The following is a 22,648-nucleotide window of genomic DNA, read 5'->3' on the forward strand; positions in this document are numbered from 1 at the left end:
GCTCTCTCTTGAAAGATCCTGGCATTTCTCTCTTGCCAAATGGTATATACAGTAGCAGAGAGAGCCATTCTCTTCAGGTCCTTCTTAAACCCCTTGCCTCTCAAGTTGCAGGTGTACCAGTGGATAAGTAGGTTCCAATCACACGTTCTCCAAGTGAAACCAATCCAGTCCATCACTTTGTTCCATACTTCAGCCGAATATTGGTAATCAAAAAATAAGTGTCTGCAATTTTCCAACTGATTAGAGCACAGGACACAGCAGTTGGTATCAAGCATTCTGAACCGACACAATCTTTCCTGGGTGAGTAGCCTAGAATGATTAACAAGCCAGAGGGTGAAAGAATGCTTAGGGTAGTTTAATTTCCCCCATGTAGTATAAGCCCAATCAACTGAGTTAATCGGCTGAGACAGAGCATTGTAAATCAGTCTCATCTGAATATTTCCATTTTCACAGCAGCTTTCCAAAGTGTTCATCAAGATTGTAGAATTGCCAAATTTAGAAATCAGCATACTTCTAACCTTGAGAATTTTCTTCCACATCCAAGAATCCCCCTCTCTATACTGAACTTGCCAAATGTTTGAACGTTGTAGATAGTGACCATGTATCCATTTGATCCAAAGTGAATCATCCATAAGAGCTTTACAGCCGCAACAAGATTCCATGTCTTAGCCGAAAAGAGACCTAAACCTCCTTGTTTCTTTTCCAGACAAACTGTATGCCAAGAGATTAGATGTATTTTCTGACCCTATAGGAAAGATGAACACAGCTTGTCAATTTTTTCAAGGACTTTTATCGGCAAGATATAGCTGCTAAACCAAAATGTTTGAACCCCAAGAATAACTGATTTGATCAGTTGAATTCTCCCAGCATAAGATAACTTCCTATTTTGCTGCCAATTGAGAAACTGATCTGCTAATTTACTGATTAGAGGGGAGCATTCAAGATGGGATAGCTTCCTTGTTGTTAATGGAAGACCCAAGTATTTCATTGGCAGCATCCCCTCCGAAAAGCCCAGGAACGTGCATATTTGAGCTCTTAAGATGTCATCAACACCACCCAGGTAGACTGAGCACTTGCCAATATTAGCTTCCAAGCCCGAAACCTGACAGAATTCTTGCAGACATGCTTGTAACTTTGTAATTGATCTTAAATCAGCCTTGCTAAACAGCAATAAATCATCAGCAAATATTAGGTGGGTTAGCTTCAGTCTAGAACACTTTGAATGGAATTTAAACAAATTATCATCCTTAAGCATGGATAACCTCCTGGACAAGTACTCCATGCCTAGAACAAAAAGATAGGGAGATAATGGATCTCCCTGTCTCAGCCCCCTTGCTCCATTAAAATAGCCATGTAGAACACCATTTAGAGACAAAGAGAACTTTGGGGTGGTGATGCACTCCCAGATCTAGCCAACCATAATTTCTGGAAAGCCCATACCCTCTAGCATAGTTTTGATGAATCCCTAATTTATTGTATCAAATGTCTTTCTAAGATCCACATTAATAATAGCTCTCGGAGAGATATGTTTCCTTCCATAATGTTTGATTAATTCATGGGCTAAAAGAAAATTACTTGGGATGAGTCTCCCCTTAACAAAGGCACTTTGGGCATCATTAATCAAATAACCCATGATTTTTTGTATCCTTCCCCTTAACAAAGGCACTTTGGGCATCATTAATCAAATAACCCATGATTTTTTGTATCCTGTTTGCAATGATCTTAGTGATTATTTTGTATTTTTTGTATCCTGTTTGCAATGATCTTAGTGATTATTTTGTAGATAACATTGCAGCAAGCTATAGGCCTAAAGTCTGAAGCTGAATTTGGACTGAGGATCTTTGGCACCAAGGTTATTGAGGTTGTATTTAAAGTGCCCAGGAGCTTACCTGACACAAAAAATTCTTCAATAGCCATAAACAAGTCTTCTTTGATCACATTCCAGGCAGATTTAAAGAAGGAGGCACTAAAACCATCCGGGCCTGGAGCTTTGCCATCAGGCATTGTAAATACTGCATGTTTGATCTCATCCCTAGTAACAGGCTTGCTCAACTCAGTACGGTGGATAGGAGAGAGAATTGGCCCTTGAATGATAACCTCAGGATTGGGTGCTGTTGTGAGACCTGAGGATCCAAGCAGATTCTTGTAATACTCAACAAATTCTGAGATGATGCTCTGCTGATTAGAAATCCTGGTGCCATTTTGAGAAATTAAAGACAACACCTTATTATGATGCCTTTTATTTTTCATAACAGAATGAAAGTGTTGCGTGCTCTTATCCCCATGTAAACCCCAACTAATATTGGCTTTTTGTCTGTAGAAAGAATTTTCACAATCCAATAAATGTGTGTACTTTTTGATGCATTCTTTTTCCTTTGAAATCAGAACTGAGTTGAACAGGTCAGAACTTAGTTGAGACTGTACTTCATACAACTCAAATTTAGCTCTAGTAACTTGCTCACTAATATTCATAAAGTGCATCTTATTCAGATCTCTGAGAACAAGTTTTAGTTTTTTGAGCTTGATGTAGAACCTGTACATATTATAGCCCTGCACCTGTTGTTCCCAAACTGTTCTGACAGTTGACAGGAAATCAGGATGTTTAGCCCACATAGCAAAGAATTTAAATGGTCTCTTACCTTCAATTTGCTCATCACTGATTGTTATTAGACCTGGAGAGTGATCAGAACATAGAGGCATTAAGTATTCTGTCTGACTGGATGTATATTGTAAAATCCAGTCTTCATTCACTAGCATTCTATCCAATCTGCACCAGATTCTTGTATGTGCATCATGTTTATTGCTCCAAGTAAAAAAGCAACCTGTGGATTTAATGTGCTTGAGATGGCTTGAAACTATGAAAATTTGAAAATCCTCTGTTTCTGCATCTGATACTTGTGCACCTCCCATTTTCTCCTCACCATTAAGAATAGCATTGAAATCACCCCCTACTAGCCAAGGGCCTGATACAGTCCTTTTAAAAGCCAAAAGATCCTGCCAAAGATCCCTCCTACCCTCCATTTGATTAAGAGCATAAACTATTGTAAAAAGACAGGTTAGCTTTCCATCTTTAGATTCCACTTTGAAGGACATGAACTGCTCAGAACTATTTATGTTCTGGACAGAGATATAATTGCTATCCCATAAAACCCAAATTCTGGCTTTATTTGCAGTATGCTGCACATTAGAGGTCCATTGCCAATCTTTTACAATTTTAGTAGCTATTATCTTCATTTTCTCAACAGCCACTTTGGTTTCTAAAAGAGCTAAAAAAGAAATTTTATAGTCCTAGATGAATTTCTTAACAACCAAATGCTTAGAGGATTTGTTAAATCCTCTGATGTTCCATATTGCAAGATGCATTTATTGATATATTCCACCCCTATCAATACTATAGGGGTCTAAATCAAGGACCTGATGAGCCAAGACTAAGAAGTGTGAAGTATGGGTTGTATTACCAGACACATTAGGTTGGATTTTTCTGGCAGTTTTAGTTTTAGCAACACTTGTAAATCCAGTGACATTGACAGTAGGAGAAGACTGAAAATGTGCCTCTCCCTGTTGATCAAATTGTTTAGCTAAACCAGAAGTTATTGTCTCAGAACCAGCAAACCCCTCCCCAAGCTGAGTCTGTGCATGTTTTGGACCATCCTGTGCATGTTTTGATTTGTGTGCACCAGTACCAGGGATATTTACCTCAGAGATATCTGCCAGAACATCTTTTGCAAGTCTGTCCTGTGCATTATTTGGCTGCACTTGTTCAGAATTAGTCTCAACAACAGCATGCTGCACTTTATTAGCAACTTGTGCATTGTGCCTGTTAACAGGTACATTATTAGACTGCACTTGTTCAGCATTAGTCTCAGCATCCGCATGTTGCACTTTATTAGCATCAGGAACTTGTGCATTGTGCCTGTTGACAGGTACCCATATTTTTCTTGTATTTCTCCTACACTGCCCAGTCTCATGACCCACTTTATTACAAAGTGTGCACCACCTTGGTTTAAATTCATAGATCACCTCCTGGACATGCCTTCTACCATCAGGATCATGAATGACAAGATGGTCAGGAAGAGGCTCCTTGAGGGGAAGATTCACTTCCAAAAGTACTCTAGCATAGCTCAGTCTTTGCCTTGTGGCAGTAAGCTTATCTGTTGCAATAGGTTTGCCAATGAGACTGGCAACTTTGCTTATACCAGTTGAACTCCAGAGGTTAAGCTTTAGATTTGGAAATTGAACCCATAGAGGGTAGAAGAAGTCCTGTATTTTGTCTAAATCAGTATCAATACTCCAAGGTTTTAACATTAAAGGCCTAGATCCAAAAAACCAGGGGCCTTCCTCAAGAATATCCTTCATATGTTTTTCAGATTGAAAATCAAAAAGAAAGAGGCCTTGCTTGATTAACGAGACCTTCGGAATAGAGAAATTGCTCCATAATTTGCTAATATAGGTCTCCATGGATTTAAATTTGACATTCAAACCAATAACATGCCCAATTAATGCATTACTCCATAGATCCTCCCCTTCCTTCCATTCATCCGCTGTAAAAGAGGTAGAATTTGGCACAGAAGATGGCAGGAATTTTAAAGATAAACCATTGCTTAATTTTCTGTTATCAGCAAACAAACTGACAAAAGATTTTCTTGGCTCTGTGTTCCTCGTCTCCTTAAGCATTCCATCATCAAGAGATTTTTCAGTCTCACTTGATTTCAAAATTGAATTCTCAGATTCTTTAGGTAAGGAAGCATTAAAAGAATCTTTAGAAAGGGAATCATTAACAGCGTTACCAGCTTCCAATTCAACATCGCTATTTCCAACAGATTTACCTTTATCCGTTAATGGAACAATGTTTGGAGATGAAATCAATTTTGAAATGTCTGGATCTGAACCAAGAACACTAGAAGATTTCTGGATAAAAGGAAGAGAAGTCACCTCAAGATCAACCTCATCAGCCCAGCTAGCCCTAGAATAACTGCTGGCACCACCATTGCTGAGTTGTCGAGCTTGAATTCCTTCATTAGGTGAAGATTGATGAGATTTCGGCAAGAAATCAGCAGATCTGATAATTTCCTCCATCAATTTCTTCTTCCTCTCCCCTTTCGGACCTGTTGAACCCATGATATCATCATCATCTTCCAAGAAAGTTGTATCAATAAGATCCTCCTCAGCTTGCGATGATCTTGAGGATCGCAATCCAATACTAAGAATTTGCCTCCCCTTCTTCTTCCTCACCATTGAAATCTAAGCGGGAGCGTATGTTAGCAGCTAAATCGCCCACTAACATACGCCTTCAGACAGCCCGCTCCTTAGGAAGACCAATGTTATGTCCCACTTTAATCTAATTTGAGATTGAATCTCTAGCAGTGTCCATTCAGACCAAATATCCTTCAGCTCATTTGGTTTATATTGTATTTAAAAATTATACAACAAGGAATTCCACGGAGAGGAAGTTAGAGAAGTTTTTTTTATAACCGTCTAAGTTAGGAGGGGTTTTCTAAAATTTAGCCTTATAAAGAATATTTGGGTAAATAAGTTGCTAAGCGTTCACAGTGCGATATTATATCTGCAAGTAGCCATTTTTCTTTCAGTTTGTTATTATTTAGGTATCATTGACAATTTTCATCTTCTTATACAATATGAATATTTTCTAATTTTCTTTTTTTTCCTAGTCTTGCGGTGTGGAATTATTCCTTGTGTTAAACTCATGTAATTTAGTTCGGTGGAAAGTGAGAATGTTGTACTCATGGTCTTAAGGGGCTATTTAGTTCGTTTCCTATATATAGGGAAATGCAATTCCATGTAAAAAAAACTCAAGTTTTGAGTTTTCCAAGAAATAGATTGTTTTGGTTTGGTTCGCACACAAAAAATGGTGGAAAGCAATGTATTTACTTTTCTTGTGTTTGGTTCGCATGGAAAAAAAAAGAAAAACGTTTGTATTATTTGACATTTCCTACTTTTCTTGTGTTTGGTTGGTTTTGAAGTTAGTAGGAAAAAGTGTTTATAGTCACCATGGTAAGATTACCTCCACTATATACAAATTTATGGCGTTGACCTTGTTAGACCCTAGAGGGGGGGTGTGATTAGGGTCTTATGCTAATCTAATCCCGATTTTATACCAATTAAAATTATATTGATTAATTTGTTCTTGCAAGAGATATATGAGATAGATATGAACAGGAATAAGGACAAATAAAAATTATGCTAAGCAAACACAAACACACGATATGTTTACGAGGTTCGGTCCCCACAACCTACGTCCCCGCTCCTCACCTCGAGGAGATCTCCACTATCACAACCCGGTTTGGAAGCCGGAACTTCTACACACTCGGTTTACAAGTTTACCGAAAACTCACACACAACAAATACTATGCAATCATACTTTACACACTAAGTGTAGGATTCTAGCCCGTGTCCTCCTCCTCAAGTGCTCGGATACAACCTCTCCCTAGGTTTGTCAACCGACGTCACTCCTATTGGATTCGACCCCGTCTTACGCCTCACACTTCTCTCGGTGTACAAATGTATTACAAGCGATACTCACAATAAGGGTTTAAATACAATGATTTGTTCTCGATAGTAAATGAGAACACAATGAAGCTCACTATCACTAAATCACACACCACTACCCAACAATATATTGTATGGATATATTATAAGCTCAATACAGTGTGTGTGATAAAAGTGAATAGAAAATATGTAACTCAAATAATATAGCTAAGATATGAAAAATGAAATAACAAGCTATATGAAAGTGAGTTTAGAAAACTTCTCAATAAACAGGAAGAACTGTAGAATGATGAGGATAAGATCCTCAGTTGGAATTGAAAGCCTCTTCTTGCGGTAGAAAACTTCTTTTGAAACAGACCAACAAAACCAGCTTAAACACTTGCTAATCTTTTGATAAAACTCACTGTAAACAAAAACTCTTAGTATATTGAAAGAGGAAGGCACTGGGGTATTTATACTCACTCAATATATCAGCCAAAACAACATTGAAAAGACCAAAATATCCCCAGAGAATCAAATCAGAAAATAGTCGTTACAACACAACGGTCAATACGGTGGTTGAACGTGAAAATCTGGCGGTCGACCGCGAAGAGCAAAAAGTAGGAGAACTGTTCTAAAAAGTAGGCGATCAACCGTGACGGTCGACTGTGAAAGACTCTGGATGAGCCACGGTCGACCGTGAGCCATTAAAAGGTAAAATGGGATTTTGAACTGCAGGCGATCGACTGTGACGGTCGACCGCAAACTGATACAGAGATTTTTACAGGTTTTTGGCTAACTTTAAAAATACAATAAAAATATTAAATCAATTCCAAAAATAGTAAAACTTTAGGAAAAGTTTTTAAATGATAAAATAAACATGTTTGAAAATGAATTTTTGGAAATACAATTTTCGTTTGTGAAAACTCACTATTTTTTAAAAGTGTACATAAAACATGTTTTTTGTGAACACAAAAATTAAACTATGACTTGTAAACTTGTGTATATATATCATGCATACATTATATATATATTTAAATCAATTCCAAAAATAGTAAAACTTTAGGAAAAGTTTTTAAATGATAAAATAAACATGTTTGAAAAGGAATTTTTGGAAATATAATTTTTTTTTGTCAATGAATTAAATTTTATTCATTTTTCAAATATGTAAGTTGTGTAAAACATCAAGATACCAGAATTTTCCTGGTAATCAAAAAACAGCAAAAGTGACAATGAAAAATAATTACATTTGCACTATTCTCTCTTTTATATAAGGAGAAATATCATCATTCAGAATTCTAGATAGTATCAGTATCTTCACTATTCGAAAGACTGATGCAGGATCGTGAATTTTCTGCTGGAATATTCTTTGATTTCTTTCCTTCCATATAGCATAGACTAATACAGTTAATGTCATTCTTTTAATTTTCTTCATAAACTCATTCCCTTTCAGTTTAGAACTATACCATTCAATAATAGTATCCCAATTGTAAGACTTCCATTTGTAGTTCAGCCATTCCATAACACTATTCCAGAGTTCAGCTGAGTATGCACATTCAAAGAAAAGATGCCTGCAGGTTTCTTGCTGCTGAAATGTGCACAAGACACAGACTTTTTGTCGTTGATTAATGTCAAGGATCCTCATGTGACATAATCTATCCTTTGTTAACAATCTAGAATGAATAGCAAGCCAAGAGATGAAGGAATGTTTAGGATATGACCATTCATCCCAGACTGTTTTAGACCAGACCACTTGTGCATTTGAATTTTGATTGATGAGCTCATGGTAAAAAGCAGATATCTGGAAATAACTTCCAGAGCAACATTTGCTGATGACATTTTGGACATTTGAAGCATCCCCCAGTTTGCAAATCACCTTATCTCTCACTTTAATTATTTACTTCCACATCCAAGAATCATTTGCTTTATTTTGAACTTTCCAAATATTGGACTGTCTGAGATAATTTCCATGAATTCATTTAATCCATAACAAATCTTTCTTAAGATGTATCATCCAAATAAGCTTGATAGCAGCTGCAAGATTCCAGACTTTAGCAGAGAAAACCCCTAGTCCTCCATGCTCCTTACTTTGACAAATTGTCTTCCAGGATATCAAGTGGATTAATTTTATGATTCCAAAGGAATTCTGAACAGAGACTATCAATTTTCTTCAATACCTTAGTTGGTAGAACATAGTTGCTAGTCCATAAATTTTGAATGCCTAGGATGACAGATTTGATAAGTGTAATATTCCTGCATAGGACAACATTTTTTTTTTGCCAGCTCTGAAACTGAGCAGATATTTTATCAATCAAGGGGGAACAATCTGAGCATGATAATCTCTTTGAAATTAATGGAACTCTCAAGTATCTAACTGGTAGAACACCTTCAGCAAAATTCAAAAGAGAGCAGATATAGGTCTTCAGATCCTCACCAATACCACTCATATATATAGAACACTTATTTGGATTAGTCTCCAATCCAGAAACTTGACTGAATTCAGATAAGCATTATTTTAATTTTGCAATTGAGTAGATATCAGCTTTGCAAAATAGTAGCAAATCATCAGCAAAGAAAAGATGGGAAATTTTGAGCCTTGAGCATTTTGGATGATATCTGAAAAGATTATCATTTTTAAGGGAATTTAATCTTCTAGATAGATATTCCATACCCAAAACAAAAAGATAGGGAGATAGGGGATCTCCCTGTCTTAAACCTCTAGCTCCTTTAAAATAACCATGCAAAGAACCATTCAAAGATAAGGAGTATTTAGGTGAACAGATACACTCCATAATCCAATTGATCATAATCTCTGGAAAGCCTAATCTAGAGAGCATTGCTTGAATAAACTTCCAATTAATTGTATCAAAAGCTTTTCTTAGATCAATATTGAGAATTGCCCTTGGTGTAAAATATTTTCTGCCATAGTGCTTTATCAATTCATGAGCTAAGAAGATGTTACTAGAAATAAGTCTTCCTTTAACAAAAGCACTTTGGGAGTCACTGATAAGAGTCCCCATCACCCCTTGAATTCTTGTTGCAATAATTTTAGATATGATTTTATATAAACAATTGCAGCAATAAATTGGCCTATAATCTGAGGGGAATTTAGGATTGAGAATCTTTGGGACCAAAGTAATAGATGTTGCATTAAGAGCTCCAAGAAGTTTACCAGCTTTGAAAAACTCTTCAACAACAAGAAAAAAATCCTCTTTTATTAGATTCCAGGATTCTTTGAAGAATGCAGCAGTGTATCCATCTAGGCCTGGTGCTTTCTCATTATCCATTGAAAATAATGCTTGTTTGATTTCATCTCTAGTGATTGGAGCACTAAGATTATTAGATTGTGCAGAAGAAAGGATGGGACCATTAGATAAAACTTCAGCATTAACCTCTGCAGTAGATCCAGAATAACCCAAGAGATTCTTGAAGTAAGTAGTGAATTCTTCTATGATATCTGAAATATTAGTAATTCTTTCCCCTCTATGATTGTATATGGATAATATCTTATTTTGATGCCTTTTTGCCTTCATAATAGAGTGAAAGAATTGAGAACATTTATCACCATGTATGCCCCATCTGATACTAGCCTTTTGCCTGTAGAAGGAAGTTTCAAAATCCACCATTCTTGTGTAGATGCTCAAACATTTTTTTCTCTTTTGAAATTAAATCTGAGTTGAATGGATCATTCCTCAACTGTTGCTGAATCTCAGCCAAGTCCTCCTTTTCTCTTATCACTTGTTCACTGATATTCATAAAGTGCCTTTTATTTAAATCTTTTAAAACTGGTTTGAGAGTTTTCAGCTTTGTGACCAGTTTATACAATGGAATCCCCTAATATCAATCTCCCACACAGACTTAACAACAGCATGGAAACTAGGGTGCTTGATCCACATACTAAAAAATTTGAAAGGTTTTTTACCCTCACAAGTTTCATCACCAATAGTTAACAAAACTGGAGAGTGATCAGATAAACTTGGCACTAAGAAATCAACTTGACTAGAAGTGTAATTAAGAATCCATTCCTCATTAACTAGGATCCTGTCTAATCTGCTCTAGATTCTGGCATTGGCCTCTTATTTATTGCACCAGGTGAAAAAACATCCAGTAGACTTAAGATGAATCAATTGACAAGAGTTAATACACATTGCAAAGTCTTTAGTATCAGAATCAGTGACTTGATATCCCCCCAATTTTTCCTCACTGCTAATAATAGCATTAAAGTCACCACCTACAATCCAAGGACAGTTTACACTATGCTTCAGTAGTAAGAGATCATGCCAGAGAACTTTCCTGCCAATTTGATCATTCAAAGCATAGACAACAGTAGTAATGCAATAAAACTTGTCATCTTTAGAAGATATGGTGCATGTTATGTATTGTTTAGTGGAGGATGTGCATTGAACAGAAAGAACATCATCATCCCAAAGAATCCATATTCTAGCTTTACTAGTTAGCTGAGCATTAGAGATCCAATTCTAGTTTTTTGTTATTTTTTTGCTATAATTTGCATCTTATTATTAGCTACTTTTGTTTCCAAAAGAGCTAAAAAGGAAAGCTTGTAATCATGAATCAATTGCTTTACTATCACTTGCTTAGAGGATTTGTTCAATCCTCTAATATTCCATATGGCAAAATGCATACTTATTGAGTAGTCTTGCCCCTATCCACATTTGAGGGGTCAAACTGATCCAGCAATGCAAACTGTGAAGCTTGAGAAAGAGTGGGAGCAAGACCACCATCATCCATAATTGACCTTCTAGCAATACAGTTTCTGGAAATACTAGTAAATCCACTGATATTAATTGAGGGAGATAGATTTGCATGCAAGCCAGAATTCTGCTTTATAATACCAGCTTGACTAGAAGTTGGTGTATGTATTCCTGTAGAATTCTGTTTTATTATACCAGCTTGACTGGAATTACCATAATTCTGCTTATCACCCAGAGTTACTGTTGGTGCATGTTTTCCTGCTACAGGAGATGGTGTATGAATATGGATATCAGTTGCAACATCCCCTAACATCTCTTGCACTGAATGAGAATTTTCAGGTATAACAACATCAGCATTAGTCCTCTCCTGTGCAGGCTTAACTCTTGTAATTTGATGTTTAGGAACCCAGACTTTCTTAACAGCAAGCCTTCTACAATGTTCAGTCTCATGCCCCACTATTTTGCAATTTACACACCATCTTGGCTTTAGTTCATAGAACACTTTTTGGGTGTAATTTTTCCCATCAGGCCCTTTTATATCTATTTGATCTGGAAGAGGTTCCTTCAAAGGCAAATCCACTTCAAGAAGAACTCTGGCATAAGATAGCCTTTGTCTCATGGCAGTAAGCTTATCAGTAGTAATAGGATTACCAATGAGGCTAGCAATTTTGCTAATTCCTGAGGAGCTCCACATATTCAGTTTCAGATTTGGAAATTGAACCCACATTGGGTATTTACAATCCTGAATTCTCTCCAGATCAGTATCAATCTTCCAAGGCTTCAAAATCAATGGTCTAGAACCAAAAAACCATGGTCCTGCCTCTAGAACTTCTTTCATTTGATTTTCAGCATGAAATTCAAAAAGAAACACCCCTGGTTTAATCAAGAAAACTTTTGGTATAGAGATTCTTCCCCAGATCTTATTTACATATGATTCCATAGACTTGAATTTGACATTTAATCCAATGACATGTCCTATAAGAGCAAACTTCCAGAAATCTTCACCTTCTTTCCATTCTTCTTCAGTAAATGACACAGTATTAGCTAGAGAAGGAGGGACATACAATTTTCGTTTGTGAAAACTCACTGTTTTTGAAAAGTATACATAAAACCTGTTTTTCGTGAAAATAAAAATTGAATTATGACTTGTAAACTTGTGTGTATATATCATGCATACATTATATATATATTATGAAGTATGAGAGAGATGTAAACATGAAATAAAAACTATTGTAACAAAGTTTGATAAAAAATCATTTGTATGATAGAAAATATCAAACTTGTGCTGTGTTTACATATTGAGCTTAAATATAGTCATACGATATATGTAAGTAAACTTCTCTTATACGTAGGAGAAAGCGCACACATGAACTTGAATCTTTAACTCTTGATTGTCATGTGTTGAATTCCTATAAAGAGAAAAACAAACCACAAAAACTAGAAAATAGATTAGCTATAAATTATTTGATAAATCATCATCATAATCATAGGACCAACAATCTCCCCCTTTTTGATGATGGCAAACAATTTATTAAAAGAGATGAAATTCATATGAATAAACCAAACAACAACATGAATAAATCAATAAACCAAACAACATGTAGTTTTTACATCAACATGAATAAACCAACATCAACATGAATAAACCAATAAACATGTAGTTTTTTCTCCCTCTTTGACAACATCAAAAAGGAAAAAAAATAGGAGCAACGCTCCCCCTACATTCATGCACAGATGTTAAGCAAATGTATAGTCAATACTCCCCCTGTTAATTTGCATAAATGACATAACAACAAAAGAAAGAACATATATAGGGGCTAAACATCCATAAACATTTTAACAAGCTACTAAGATCATAAGCATATGAAATTAGAAGCCAAACCAAACTTTTAACAAGAAGTATCCTTAACAGCATGTTTTCAAAAAACATTGTTCAAAGGATATAAGAACCATAAAAAGACAGTCATAAGCTATCATAACCACAATAAACATAAACAGTTCCACAAGATCACACAGTATTCAGACATAAACCATAATAGTTATTACAACTTTAAAACAAAAGAGAAATATCCAGATTTTCTTCAAAACATAAATCTATAAAATCCAGCATCAATCACCACCATCATCAGATTCAGATGCAGAGCCAGATCCAGAACCAGAGCCAGAGGCAGATCCTTCTTCAGAACCCTCTTCAGATCCAATGTCAGAGCTGGAAGAGGGATCCTGAATCCCAAGAGACTGACGCTGAAGACTTAGGAGAGTCCTAACATCCTTCTGAATGCTCGAGACCTGAGTCTCAAGACGATCCAAACGGTCAAAGACCTCAGAAGCAGAAATGGTAGAAGCTCTAGAACGAGATCGAGAGGATGATGGTTCAGTAGGAGCAGAAGATAAGGAATCGAAAATTTGCATTTGATAGAGATAACCCTATCAAAATACTCCTTGCTTGGATCAACTTTGGTTTCATGAGTAAGATCAACACCGAAGTGTTGAAGGATAATAGTGATGAAGGAACCAAAGGGGAGGAACTTAAAATGCTTACATGCCATATTTTTAAGAAAAACATTTGCCCAATTCACTTTTATCTTGGCAAAAATAGCATACACAGCATTTACTTTGTCAGGAGCAAAGTGATCAAAGCTACCGGTTTTAGGAATGAGGTTTTGAGCAACAATTTGTGCGATAATTTTGCCTGTGGGATTAAGTGACTTATTGTTCATATGATAAGAGCAACCAGGCTTAAACAAAAGATTGTTCACATTCTGATCAGTGTGTTCAATGGACATAAGCTCAACGTCACTTGACGGGATCTTTAGGATTCTTGCAAGATCGTCAGCAGAAAATGATATCTGAACATTTTTAACAGATGTATTGATAGTTTAAAGACCATCAGCTGAAGAGGAAACAAATAAGTTTACATAAAACAGATAGACAAGAAATGGGTAATAAGGAACCTTGCGTTCCTCATCTAACAGATTATACATCCCAACATCAGATGGAATCTCATGAATGTTATAAATGGCTAATTCTTCATATTTGATGTATCTACCTGATAAGATTTTCAGTTTACAAAGATCTCTATATTTTTTAACTAGGGATTTGAAAAGCGGAAAATCCTCATAGTTAGTGGCACTAGAGAAAGAGCCAACATCTTGTTTAGATTTCTTTCTATGAGGCATGATATCAAGTTAAGATCAATAATAGGAAGATCAACCCTAACAAAAACCCTAGAAATTGAGAATTAAAATTTAGAACAGTGAAAGAAATCAGGAATGATGAGAGGAATTACCCAACTATTTCCCAACAGAAATTAATGAAAGAGTGATCCGCGATCGATCGACGAAGAACGACGGACGACCGTGGGAGAAATCGATAAATTTGGAAAAATTTGGAATGATGAGAATATAGAGGGTCAGATCTTATGAGAAGAAGAATCAACGGCCTGGATCAACTCAAGAGTGATATCAAAGGTGGTAAAAGATTCGGGTTTAGAAAAGTTAACGAATAAAAACCAAGACCCGATATAAAAACAAATAAATTCCCTCGCGATCGACCGTGATGGTCGACCGCGACAGTCATAGAGATTGTTCTCTGAGGCAGAAACATTTACGGTCGACCGTGAGAAAAATATCAGCAAAAATTTGGTTAAACCTGGATTTTGTGAAAACTTTCATTTTGGACCTTAAAAAAAATTTGTTTTATAAGATATATATACATGTAAAAAGCTTTTAGCTAGTAAGCCATGAAAATATTTTATTTTAGCTTAATAACAAAAAGATCAATATTTAAGCTCAAAAACAAAACAAAACAAAGATGTGAAATAGAGCTCATTTTGGTACCCAAATCTTTTTGGTACCAATAAAATTTAGGACATGACCCCCATCATGTAAATCCAAGGCCCTAGGGTTATGAATCCATTTAGGCGTATTTTGTGCACCGATACGATCAAAACAAAAATCGTAAACATGACCCATACGATTACAATTTGTGCAATGTAGGGGTTTGAATGGTTTGCGTTGACCGAAATAATGTGCACGTGGTTCATTTGCAAAAATAGGTTTTTCTTTGTAATTATTTTGCAAACGAGAATTTCTTTTCAAATCAAAACAAGACATGGCCAAATGATCAAAACGACCACAATATTCACATTTGTACACATGAGTATGTTTATGATTTACACTATATGTGTGTACATGTGTATGAGATGAAGAAGCTTGATGTGATGCACAATCATGAATAGGCTTGTCAAGCTTTTGTGCATTATGACAAAATTGGACTACATGACCTTTAAGACCGTAAATAGAACATTTATGAATTTTGTCATACATGTGTGCATAGTGAATAGGTTTCTTAGAAGAATTATCATAGGACTTTGCACACAAGTCCATAAGTTTTTTGTTATTTGCAATACAAGTGTTTAGTGTTGAATCTAAGGTTGATATGCTTTTTTCATTTGATTCAACTCATCATTATGCATACAAGCATTGCTACTAGAAGTAGGATTAGCATGATTATTCATCATAGAGTTTAATTTATTTTTACTAATCTCTACTTCTAACATGGCATCATATTTTTCATTAAGTAATCTAGCATTTTCTAATCTTAAATTTTCATTGCATTCTTTAAGAATTATTTTTTCATTTGCAATAAAATCAAACTTAATGACTAGTGTTTCATGAGTGAATTTTATATTAATATGCTTACTTTTTAAGTCAATATAGCTATTGTATAATTTTTCAAATTCAAGCGTAAGCCCATCAAAAGTAATATCATCATCGTTGTCAAGCTCGCATACCTCACTAGGGTTATCACCAAGTGGTCGTGTACATGGAGATGAGGCTTCTTTAGAACTCGAAGCGGAATTTTCCAACGCTTGTTGGATAGCCTCCAAGTCCCCTTGATGTGCTTCAATAAATTTCCATAAGGTGTAAGTACTATTAAAATGAAAAAAATTGTTAGAAAATGATGAGTGAAAGGCACTAAGCAAATATTCTAACAAAAGCTTGTTCATATTAAACATTCTTTTATCATCTTTATTCTACTTGGATTTTTCCGAAGTGGGAACAATATAAGCATCCTCAATAATTTCCTATAAATCGAATTGTTTAGATTGAACAAGAGTTTGAATTGAGCATAGGGAAAGATATCCAAATGAGGAGCAATATTAATAGCATAACCTAGACTAGATGCATCATACATATCCATAATGGTTATATGCAAGAAGCAAAATGCAATCAAAACTAGATTAACACAAAAACGATAACTTGGATCTTTAACTCAAGGCGATTATTCCTTAAATCAAAGAGTAACAAGCTCTGATACCAATTGTTAGATCCTAGAGGGGGGTGATTAGGGTCTTATGCTAATCTACTCCCGATTATATTCTAATTAAAATTATATTGATTAATTTGTTCTTACAAGAAATATATGAGATAGATATGAACAACAATGTGAAAAATAAGCACAAATAAAATATACGCTAAGCAAACACAAACACACGATATGTTTACGAGGTTCGGTCCCCACAACCTACGTCCCCGCTCCTCACCTCGAGGAGATCTCCACTATCACAATCCGGTTTGGAAGGCGGAACTTCTACATACTCGGCTTACAAGTTTACCGAAAATTCTCACACAACAAATACTATGCAATCACACTTTACACACTAAGTATAGGATTCTAGCCCATGTCCTCCTCCTCAAGTGCTCGGATACAACCTCTCGCTAGGTTTGTCAACCGACGCCACTCCTATTGGATTCGACCCCATCTCACGCCTCATACTTCTCTCAGTGTACAAGTGTATTACAAGTGATACTCACAATAAGGGTTTAAATATAATGATTTGTTCTCGATAGTAAATGAGAACACAATGAAGCTCACTCTCACTAAATCATACACCACTACCCAACAATATATTGTATGGACATATTATAAGCTCAATACAGTGTGTGATAAAAGTGAATAGAAAATATGTAACTCAAATAATATAGCTAAGATATGTGTAGGCTGTCTAAAAATCACAACGGATAGCTAATCCCTATCAAGCCCTAACAATAGAAGTCACGATCAGACGACTTTCTAATCACTGCAACCGCAGCTCTACAACCGCTACAAACACGACCTCATTTCTGAGATGATTGATCTTGATGGCTGCGACAACAGCATGACTAATACTATATTAGCGACTATTAGAGATGCTGATGAACAGTGTAATGATTTTAGAAATAAAAGGTTGGACTTAGATGGTGAGTTGCTGGGTAGAGAGCTGTGGGCAAATATTCGTCCAGAAGACACTATGGATGTTGATTCCCGTCAAGCTCCAACAATGAGAGCTACAATCAAATAGCTTTCACGCCGACGATCGAAAACGGCAAATAGGAGACTTTTCACACGGATCGAGAAGAGTTACAATTCGACGACACTTCCGACGGCTGATGAAAACTCTGTTCAGTGGCCTTCACAACCAACAGTGAGAGTTACAATCTGACGACTCTCATATCCTATAACAGGCAAAGATCAATAAACAATAGCCTTTGTAATGTTATAGTGGACGAGGTTATAAGCCAACAAGTTCTCCCAAACGCAGAAATTCATTTCTGCGTTTCTCAAACGCACACAACCTGTGCGTTCATCAACAGACATCGAACTCTGAACGCAGAGTTAAATCACGAAACGCACCCATAACGTGCGTTCTTCAACAGACTCAGCTATGTCCCGAACTCTGAACGCAGAGTTAAATTTCAACGCACCAGCAGCCTGTGCGTTTCCAAGTTCAGAACACACGAGGCCCGTGCGTCTCAAATCCCTAACAGAGATTTAACTCTGCGTCCCAAACCTTGGGCGCAGAGTTAAAGCCCAGAACGCCAATTGAGGCGTTTTGACTTGTTCAAACGCAAGCTGAACGGCCTCATAACCGTTTATCCCACGTTCTGAGGGATTCTCGCCCACAAAGGAGCGGAAATAGGGGTTGGTTGCACTCCACATCACCCTATAAATAACCAACTTACTCAACTGAGTAAGGGGTTGGCGGGTTGAGAGGTTGATCAATCGGTTTCTGAGATAAAAAACCGCAAAGAGTTGAGGGGAGCGGGGATCAAAACCACCCAAGGTCAACAAATCTCGGCAGTTGAGTAATCGGAAGGAAGAGATCTTCGGGGGATCAAGGAATGTCGAAACTCTCGTGGTAGAGTTTGATCAAGCCAAGTTTGAGAAGGCTATCTCCTCTGGATCCCTTAGCCCCAAGGCTATGCGCAAGATCCACAAAGTTTCCAAGGAGACTAAATCTCCAACAGTTGCTGGAACGCCAAAGAAAGTCCTCTCCTTTGGCCAAAATTCGTCGAACAGCCCCTCCGCTCCAGGAGCGGGCTCGGCCTCTGCTGAACTCGCACAGCGAGTTGAATATCCCACCTCCGCGTCAGCACGACGTGCTACAGGCCATAAACGGCCTATAGAGGAGACCAGCTCCATAAACGTCAACGACGTTGCTGCAAAAGCCTTGAAACAGGCCAAGAAGAACGCTGCTCGTCGAAGAAGAAGGTCTCAGCGACGAGCACAACTTCGAGAAAATCGATCCTCCAACCAACGCGAACTTCGCGTTCATGAGCCTAAACGCGACCCTGAGCTCAAACATGAGCTTCGCGAGAACCAGATTGAACGCGGCCCTCAATGGCGCGTTTTACTTCCAAAACGCGGACCTCAAGTCTACATTGAACGCGAACTTCAACTTCGCGTTTCCCAGTCAAAACTCGACCCTCGCGTCGGCCATGAAGAACGCGACCCTCATGTCGCCAAACCAAAACGCGACCCTCGCGTTTCAAGTGCCAAACGCTACCTTCGCGTTTCAAGTGCCAAACGCGACCTTCAATGTCATTGCTAACAGAAGCGAGCTCCAAGATGAGGGAGTTGTCAGGCCCTACCCTGCCGAATGGGAAGTATCAATTTCTTGAACAATCTCTTTCTCGATATACATAACTAAATTATCTGCTAAGAATGCGTCTTCTATCTTGTTGCGGAGCCTTGTTTTTACAATTTTCATGACAGAAAATGCTCGCTCGGTAGTAGCTGTAGACACCGGAAAAGTTAGAACAAGGCGAATTAAGCGGTCAACAAGAAAATATTCACTTTTCTTTTCAGTTTCAGCCAGTGCCACACATAACTCGGAAATAATTGAAAGACTTCTCAATTTTGGATCATTGCGGGCGTCGAGGACAAAATGTTCCAGTTGAAACTTCAAAATGAGCTTATCTTGACCATCAAAATCAGCAGGATAATATTTGTCAACAAGCCGATCGCCCCCCCAAATATATATAATACATCAAAAAAAAATTTGAAACGAAGGGGGGGCGATCGCCCCCCCAAAGAACAACTAAGCTCCGCCACTGCCCCCCACCCACCACAACCACCACGTTCCCAGTCACACTCATCATAGAGCAGCTCTTGTTGCTTGCATATACTATGTTTGAAAAGCCAGAAATGAATTGATTTTCAGGAAATTGAAGCCAAATGTAGCGGGTCTGATGCTGCAGATCAAGTTCATCCTGAAATTTTAGCTGAGTGGTGTCTCAAAAAATTAGGATTCATTAAAAAAAAAGAAGATGTGCTGCATTTAACCTGTTTTCATCAGCAAAACTAGAGGTACTGACAATATTTTTTTTTTTGTTATAACTGACCCAGGTTCAGTTCTCTACGTGTACATAGTGTAAGAGCTTTACATGAATGTGGAACTTTTATATGCAAGCATCAGTTTTTAAGTGTCCTACTAGAGTCTGCAATTACTGATAATTTTGGTATTGAATAGAACTAAGCTTTCACAGAAAGAAAGAAAAAAAAATAGAGGATCCAAATTCAACAATGCACCACGTTTTCACCTAAAACAAATACGGATGTCAACGCATCTTCTATTATTCTTCGATCCTGAGCCTATTCTTAATTAGCTCTTATTGCAATCCTTTTTCACACAACACAAACATAAAATTATTGAATAGTTATCACAACTTGTTACGTCCCCTCACTTCTTGCAGACGAGCCCACGGCCCGCAATCCCACTCGCACAGTTGACACTAGACAGCTCCGACATCATGGCAATCCCAGACCCAGCGCGCCCGAACCTGGACACAGCGCAGTCAGGCGCAAACAGTTCAGACGCCGAGAACTTGTGCTCGCCTCCCATAATGGGATTGTTGGCCGACATCTTCACTCTGCTAACGTATCCCTCTCTGTAAGTCTGTCCCAATACACCGTGCACATCATCGGTCAGAGAGTAGAACTTGAATCCTAGCTCGAGGTGAGCGAAGCAGTCTTCGGCTGTGATTCCATAGTTGTGAACCCTGGACTCCTGCTCGGTGATCGGAACCACGTTGGCGGTGATCTTGAACTTGCCCTCGGCTTCCAAGGTGACGGCGTTGGTGCCCAGGGATCTGACGATGGACAGTGCGGGGAGAGTGGAGGATTGCCATCTGGCACCTTCGGTTGCGGGGAGGTCGATGGTTTGACCATCGTAGCTGATCTCGAGGCGATCAACATCGTTGTCCCAGGCGGCGGTCTTTTGGGCCCCGACGTAGAGGCGGTGGTCGTCGAAGAGGAGGGCGACGGATTGGACCCACGTGAAGTCACGGCTCATGGTGGGGCCGCGTTTGCCAATGAAGTGGGCGTTGATGTGGAGGTCGGAGTCGGAGAGGAGGCAGAAGTCACGGTCCTTCTTGCCGTGGAAATAGAACGTGATGCCGTCTCCGCCCACGAATTTTGGGTCTTGGCACACACCGCCAGGCTTGTCACAAGCTACGGGTACAACAACACGTACAAGATCAAATACGTTAGAGTCTGAAATTATAATCATAGAAGTTGACAGCACCGCAGAGAATCGAGTTATAGCTGGGACTTACAGCAGACGGGGCGGCAGAGCTCACAGTCGACATAGCAAGAATGTTCGCAAGAGTCAGGGCAGTAGAACTGGTATCCTGCACAATGTGGATACGCTTTCTTGTTATGGCACTTCACTTTCCTTCTTGCCTCGGCCACGCTCAGAAACAGGGCTGCACATACCACCATCAAGCAGAGGGCGGATCGAGTCGTCGGAGACATCTTTCTTCTGCGTTGTTGAAAAGTCTCAATTAATGAATGAGTTCGGCTGTGATTTGTTAACGAGGGCGCAGGCCCTTTTTATGGGCTCCATTTGCATGCTGCGAGCGCGTCAAGGAGTTGACTAACTGGGAGCTGCAGGCAAGCGGTCAGGGCAAGCAAAGGCGCGCGCGGGCTCATGTTAAGAGATGGCCGACGCTTGCGGCGCAAATAATTAATGTGCAGCCCATGGTCAGGTTATTTGTTCAATTTGCTTGGGAGTGTTGCAATTTAATTCTTGTATGTCATATAATAACAGAATCATGAACGATTGCCCGGCAATTAATTAAATTGCCCAGGGGTCACCGCCACCTTACTAATTCTTTTTAATGATAAAGCAAATAAGGTGAAGTAAAGCACCTTGTGCATGCTAACCTGCAGAGTCACATTCTCTTCATAGTTATTAATTTCTTGAAGTTAGGTTAATCCAACTCTTGCCCTTGTCGAGTTAAGGATTCATAATTTTCTACTTCTCTTAATTAATGCTTTCAGTTCAACATTCAACTTCTCGCTGGCCGAAGACCAAAGCTCAATGTAGCGTGCGTATTTTGGAAAGTTCAGCATCAATTTAGCCAACTTTAAGATGAAGCTTAATAAAGAACTGATAACTAGCTGTGTAAAGATGGAAACGTATTCAACTCATTAACGAATCTTAAAGTTATAAAAAAAAGTCAATGTCAACACCATGCCCACACCTGCGGAGGGTTTACATTAAACTTGTTTATTTATTTACTTATCTTAGTAAAGAGATGGAACTTCTGTCAATTTGTTGAGTCCAAAATTTATCAAAAAGTCAACATCAAAGGTCTCCCAAACTCAACAGTAAAACTTAGGTGTATGCATGTTTGGATACTAACTATAGGGTGCTAATTGGATATCGCAATAATTTATCATACTTAATTGACACGTACGAATCGCGAATCCTGATACAAATATGATGTGTTTGAGTAAGAAAATTACATATGTATATCTAATTGTGGTTCATCCAATTGTAACAAACAACATTAAAAAATATATATTATGATAGTAGAGCGTCTATCGACCATGAGAACTTGCTTAAAATAGGAAGCTTAATTAGAGTGTCACTGACGTGATGACAGAGTTTAGAAGCTGTATGATATAATGCCTAGAGGTCCGATGATTTTGCTTATTTTGGAAAGAAAGGAAAAGTTAAAGTCTAATTAAATGCTTAAAGAATCAAATTATTTCAAGAAATTAATTGTTTGTGAGCTTGATATCAACTCCTCTTTCTTCATAAGTAATTAACCATGCAGTGTATGTTTCCTTGGTCGCAAGGCAAAGAATCTTTTTTATAGTGAAGAGTACAGATAGTG

General features: G+C 37.9%; 2 protein-coding genes across 2 annotated transcripts; both read right to left on the bottom strand.

Annotated features, from left to right (window-relative positions):
* Window positions 1–745: 745 nt before the first annotated feature.
* On the bottom strand, window positions 746–5,235 carry LOC109827310. Its single transcript, XM_020394303.1, has 3 exons — window positions 3,459–5,235; window positions 1,890–3,266; window positions 746–1,284 (listed from the first exon to the last, which is right to left on the bottom strand). Exons 1-3 carry the CDS (start codon window positions 5,233–5,235, stop codon window positions 746–748), a joined length of 3,693 nt encoding a protein of 1,230 aa, XP_020249892.1.
* Window positions 5,236–20,018: 14,783 nt separating this feature from the next.
* Window positions 20,019–21,494, bottom strand: LOC109827309. Its single transcript, XM_020394302.1, has 2 exons — window positions 21,080–21,494; window positions 20,019–20,975 (listed from the first exon to the last, which is right to left on the bottom strand). The coding sequence occupies exons 1-2, from the start codon at window positions 21,276–21,278 to the stop codon at window positions 20,206–20,208; spliced, it is 969 nt and encodes a 322-aa protein (XP_020249891.1). The 5' UTR covers window positions 21,279–21,494; the 3' UTR covers window positions 20,019–20,205.
* Between the last annotated feature and the right edge of the window lie 1,154 nt (window positions 21,495–22,648).

The sequence above is a fragment of the Asparagus officinalis genome, unplaced genomic scaffold (genome assembly GCF_001876935.1).
Source record: "Asparagus officinalis unplaced genomic scaffold, Aspof.V1 AsparagusV1_Un126, whole genome shotgun sequence".
In the NCBI taxonomy this organism is placed as follows: domain Eukaryota; kingdom Viridiplantae; phylum Streptophyta; class Magnoliopsida; order Asparagales; family Asparagaceae; genus Asparagus; species Asparagus officinalis.

Coding starts and splice junctions, on each gene's coding strand:
- LOC109827310 (XM_020394303.1), bottom strand. CDS start 5,235: ATGGTGAGGAAGAAGAAGGGGAGGCAAATTCTTAGTATTGGATTGCGA. Junction 3,267..3,458: donor AATCCAACCTAATGTGTCTG/GTAATACAACCC, acceptor TTTCTTTTTTAG/CTCTTTTAGAAACCAAAGTG. Junction 1,285..1,889: donor TGAAGAATTTTTTGTGTCAG/GTAAGCTCCTGG, acceptor TTTTTGTTCTAG/GCATGGAGTACTTGTCCAGG.
- LOC109827309 (XM_020394302.1), bottom strand. CDS start 21,278: ATGTCTCCGACGACTCGATCCGCCCTCTGCTTGATGGTGGTATGTGCA. Junction 20,976..21,079: donor GCTCTGCCGCCCCGTCTGCT/GTAAGTCCCAGC, acceptor TTGTACCCGTAG/CTTGTGACAAGCCTGGCGGT.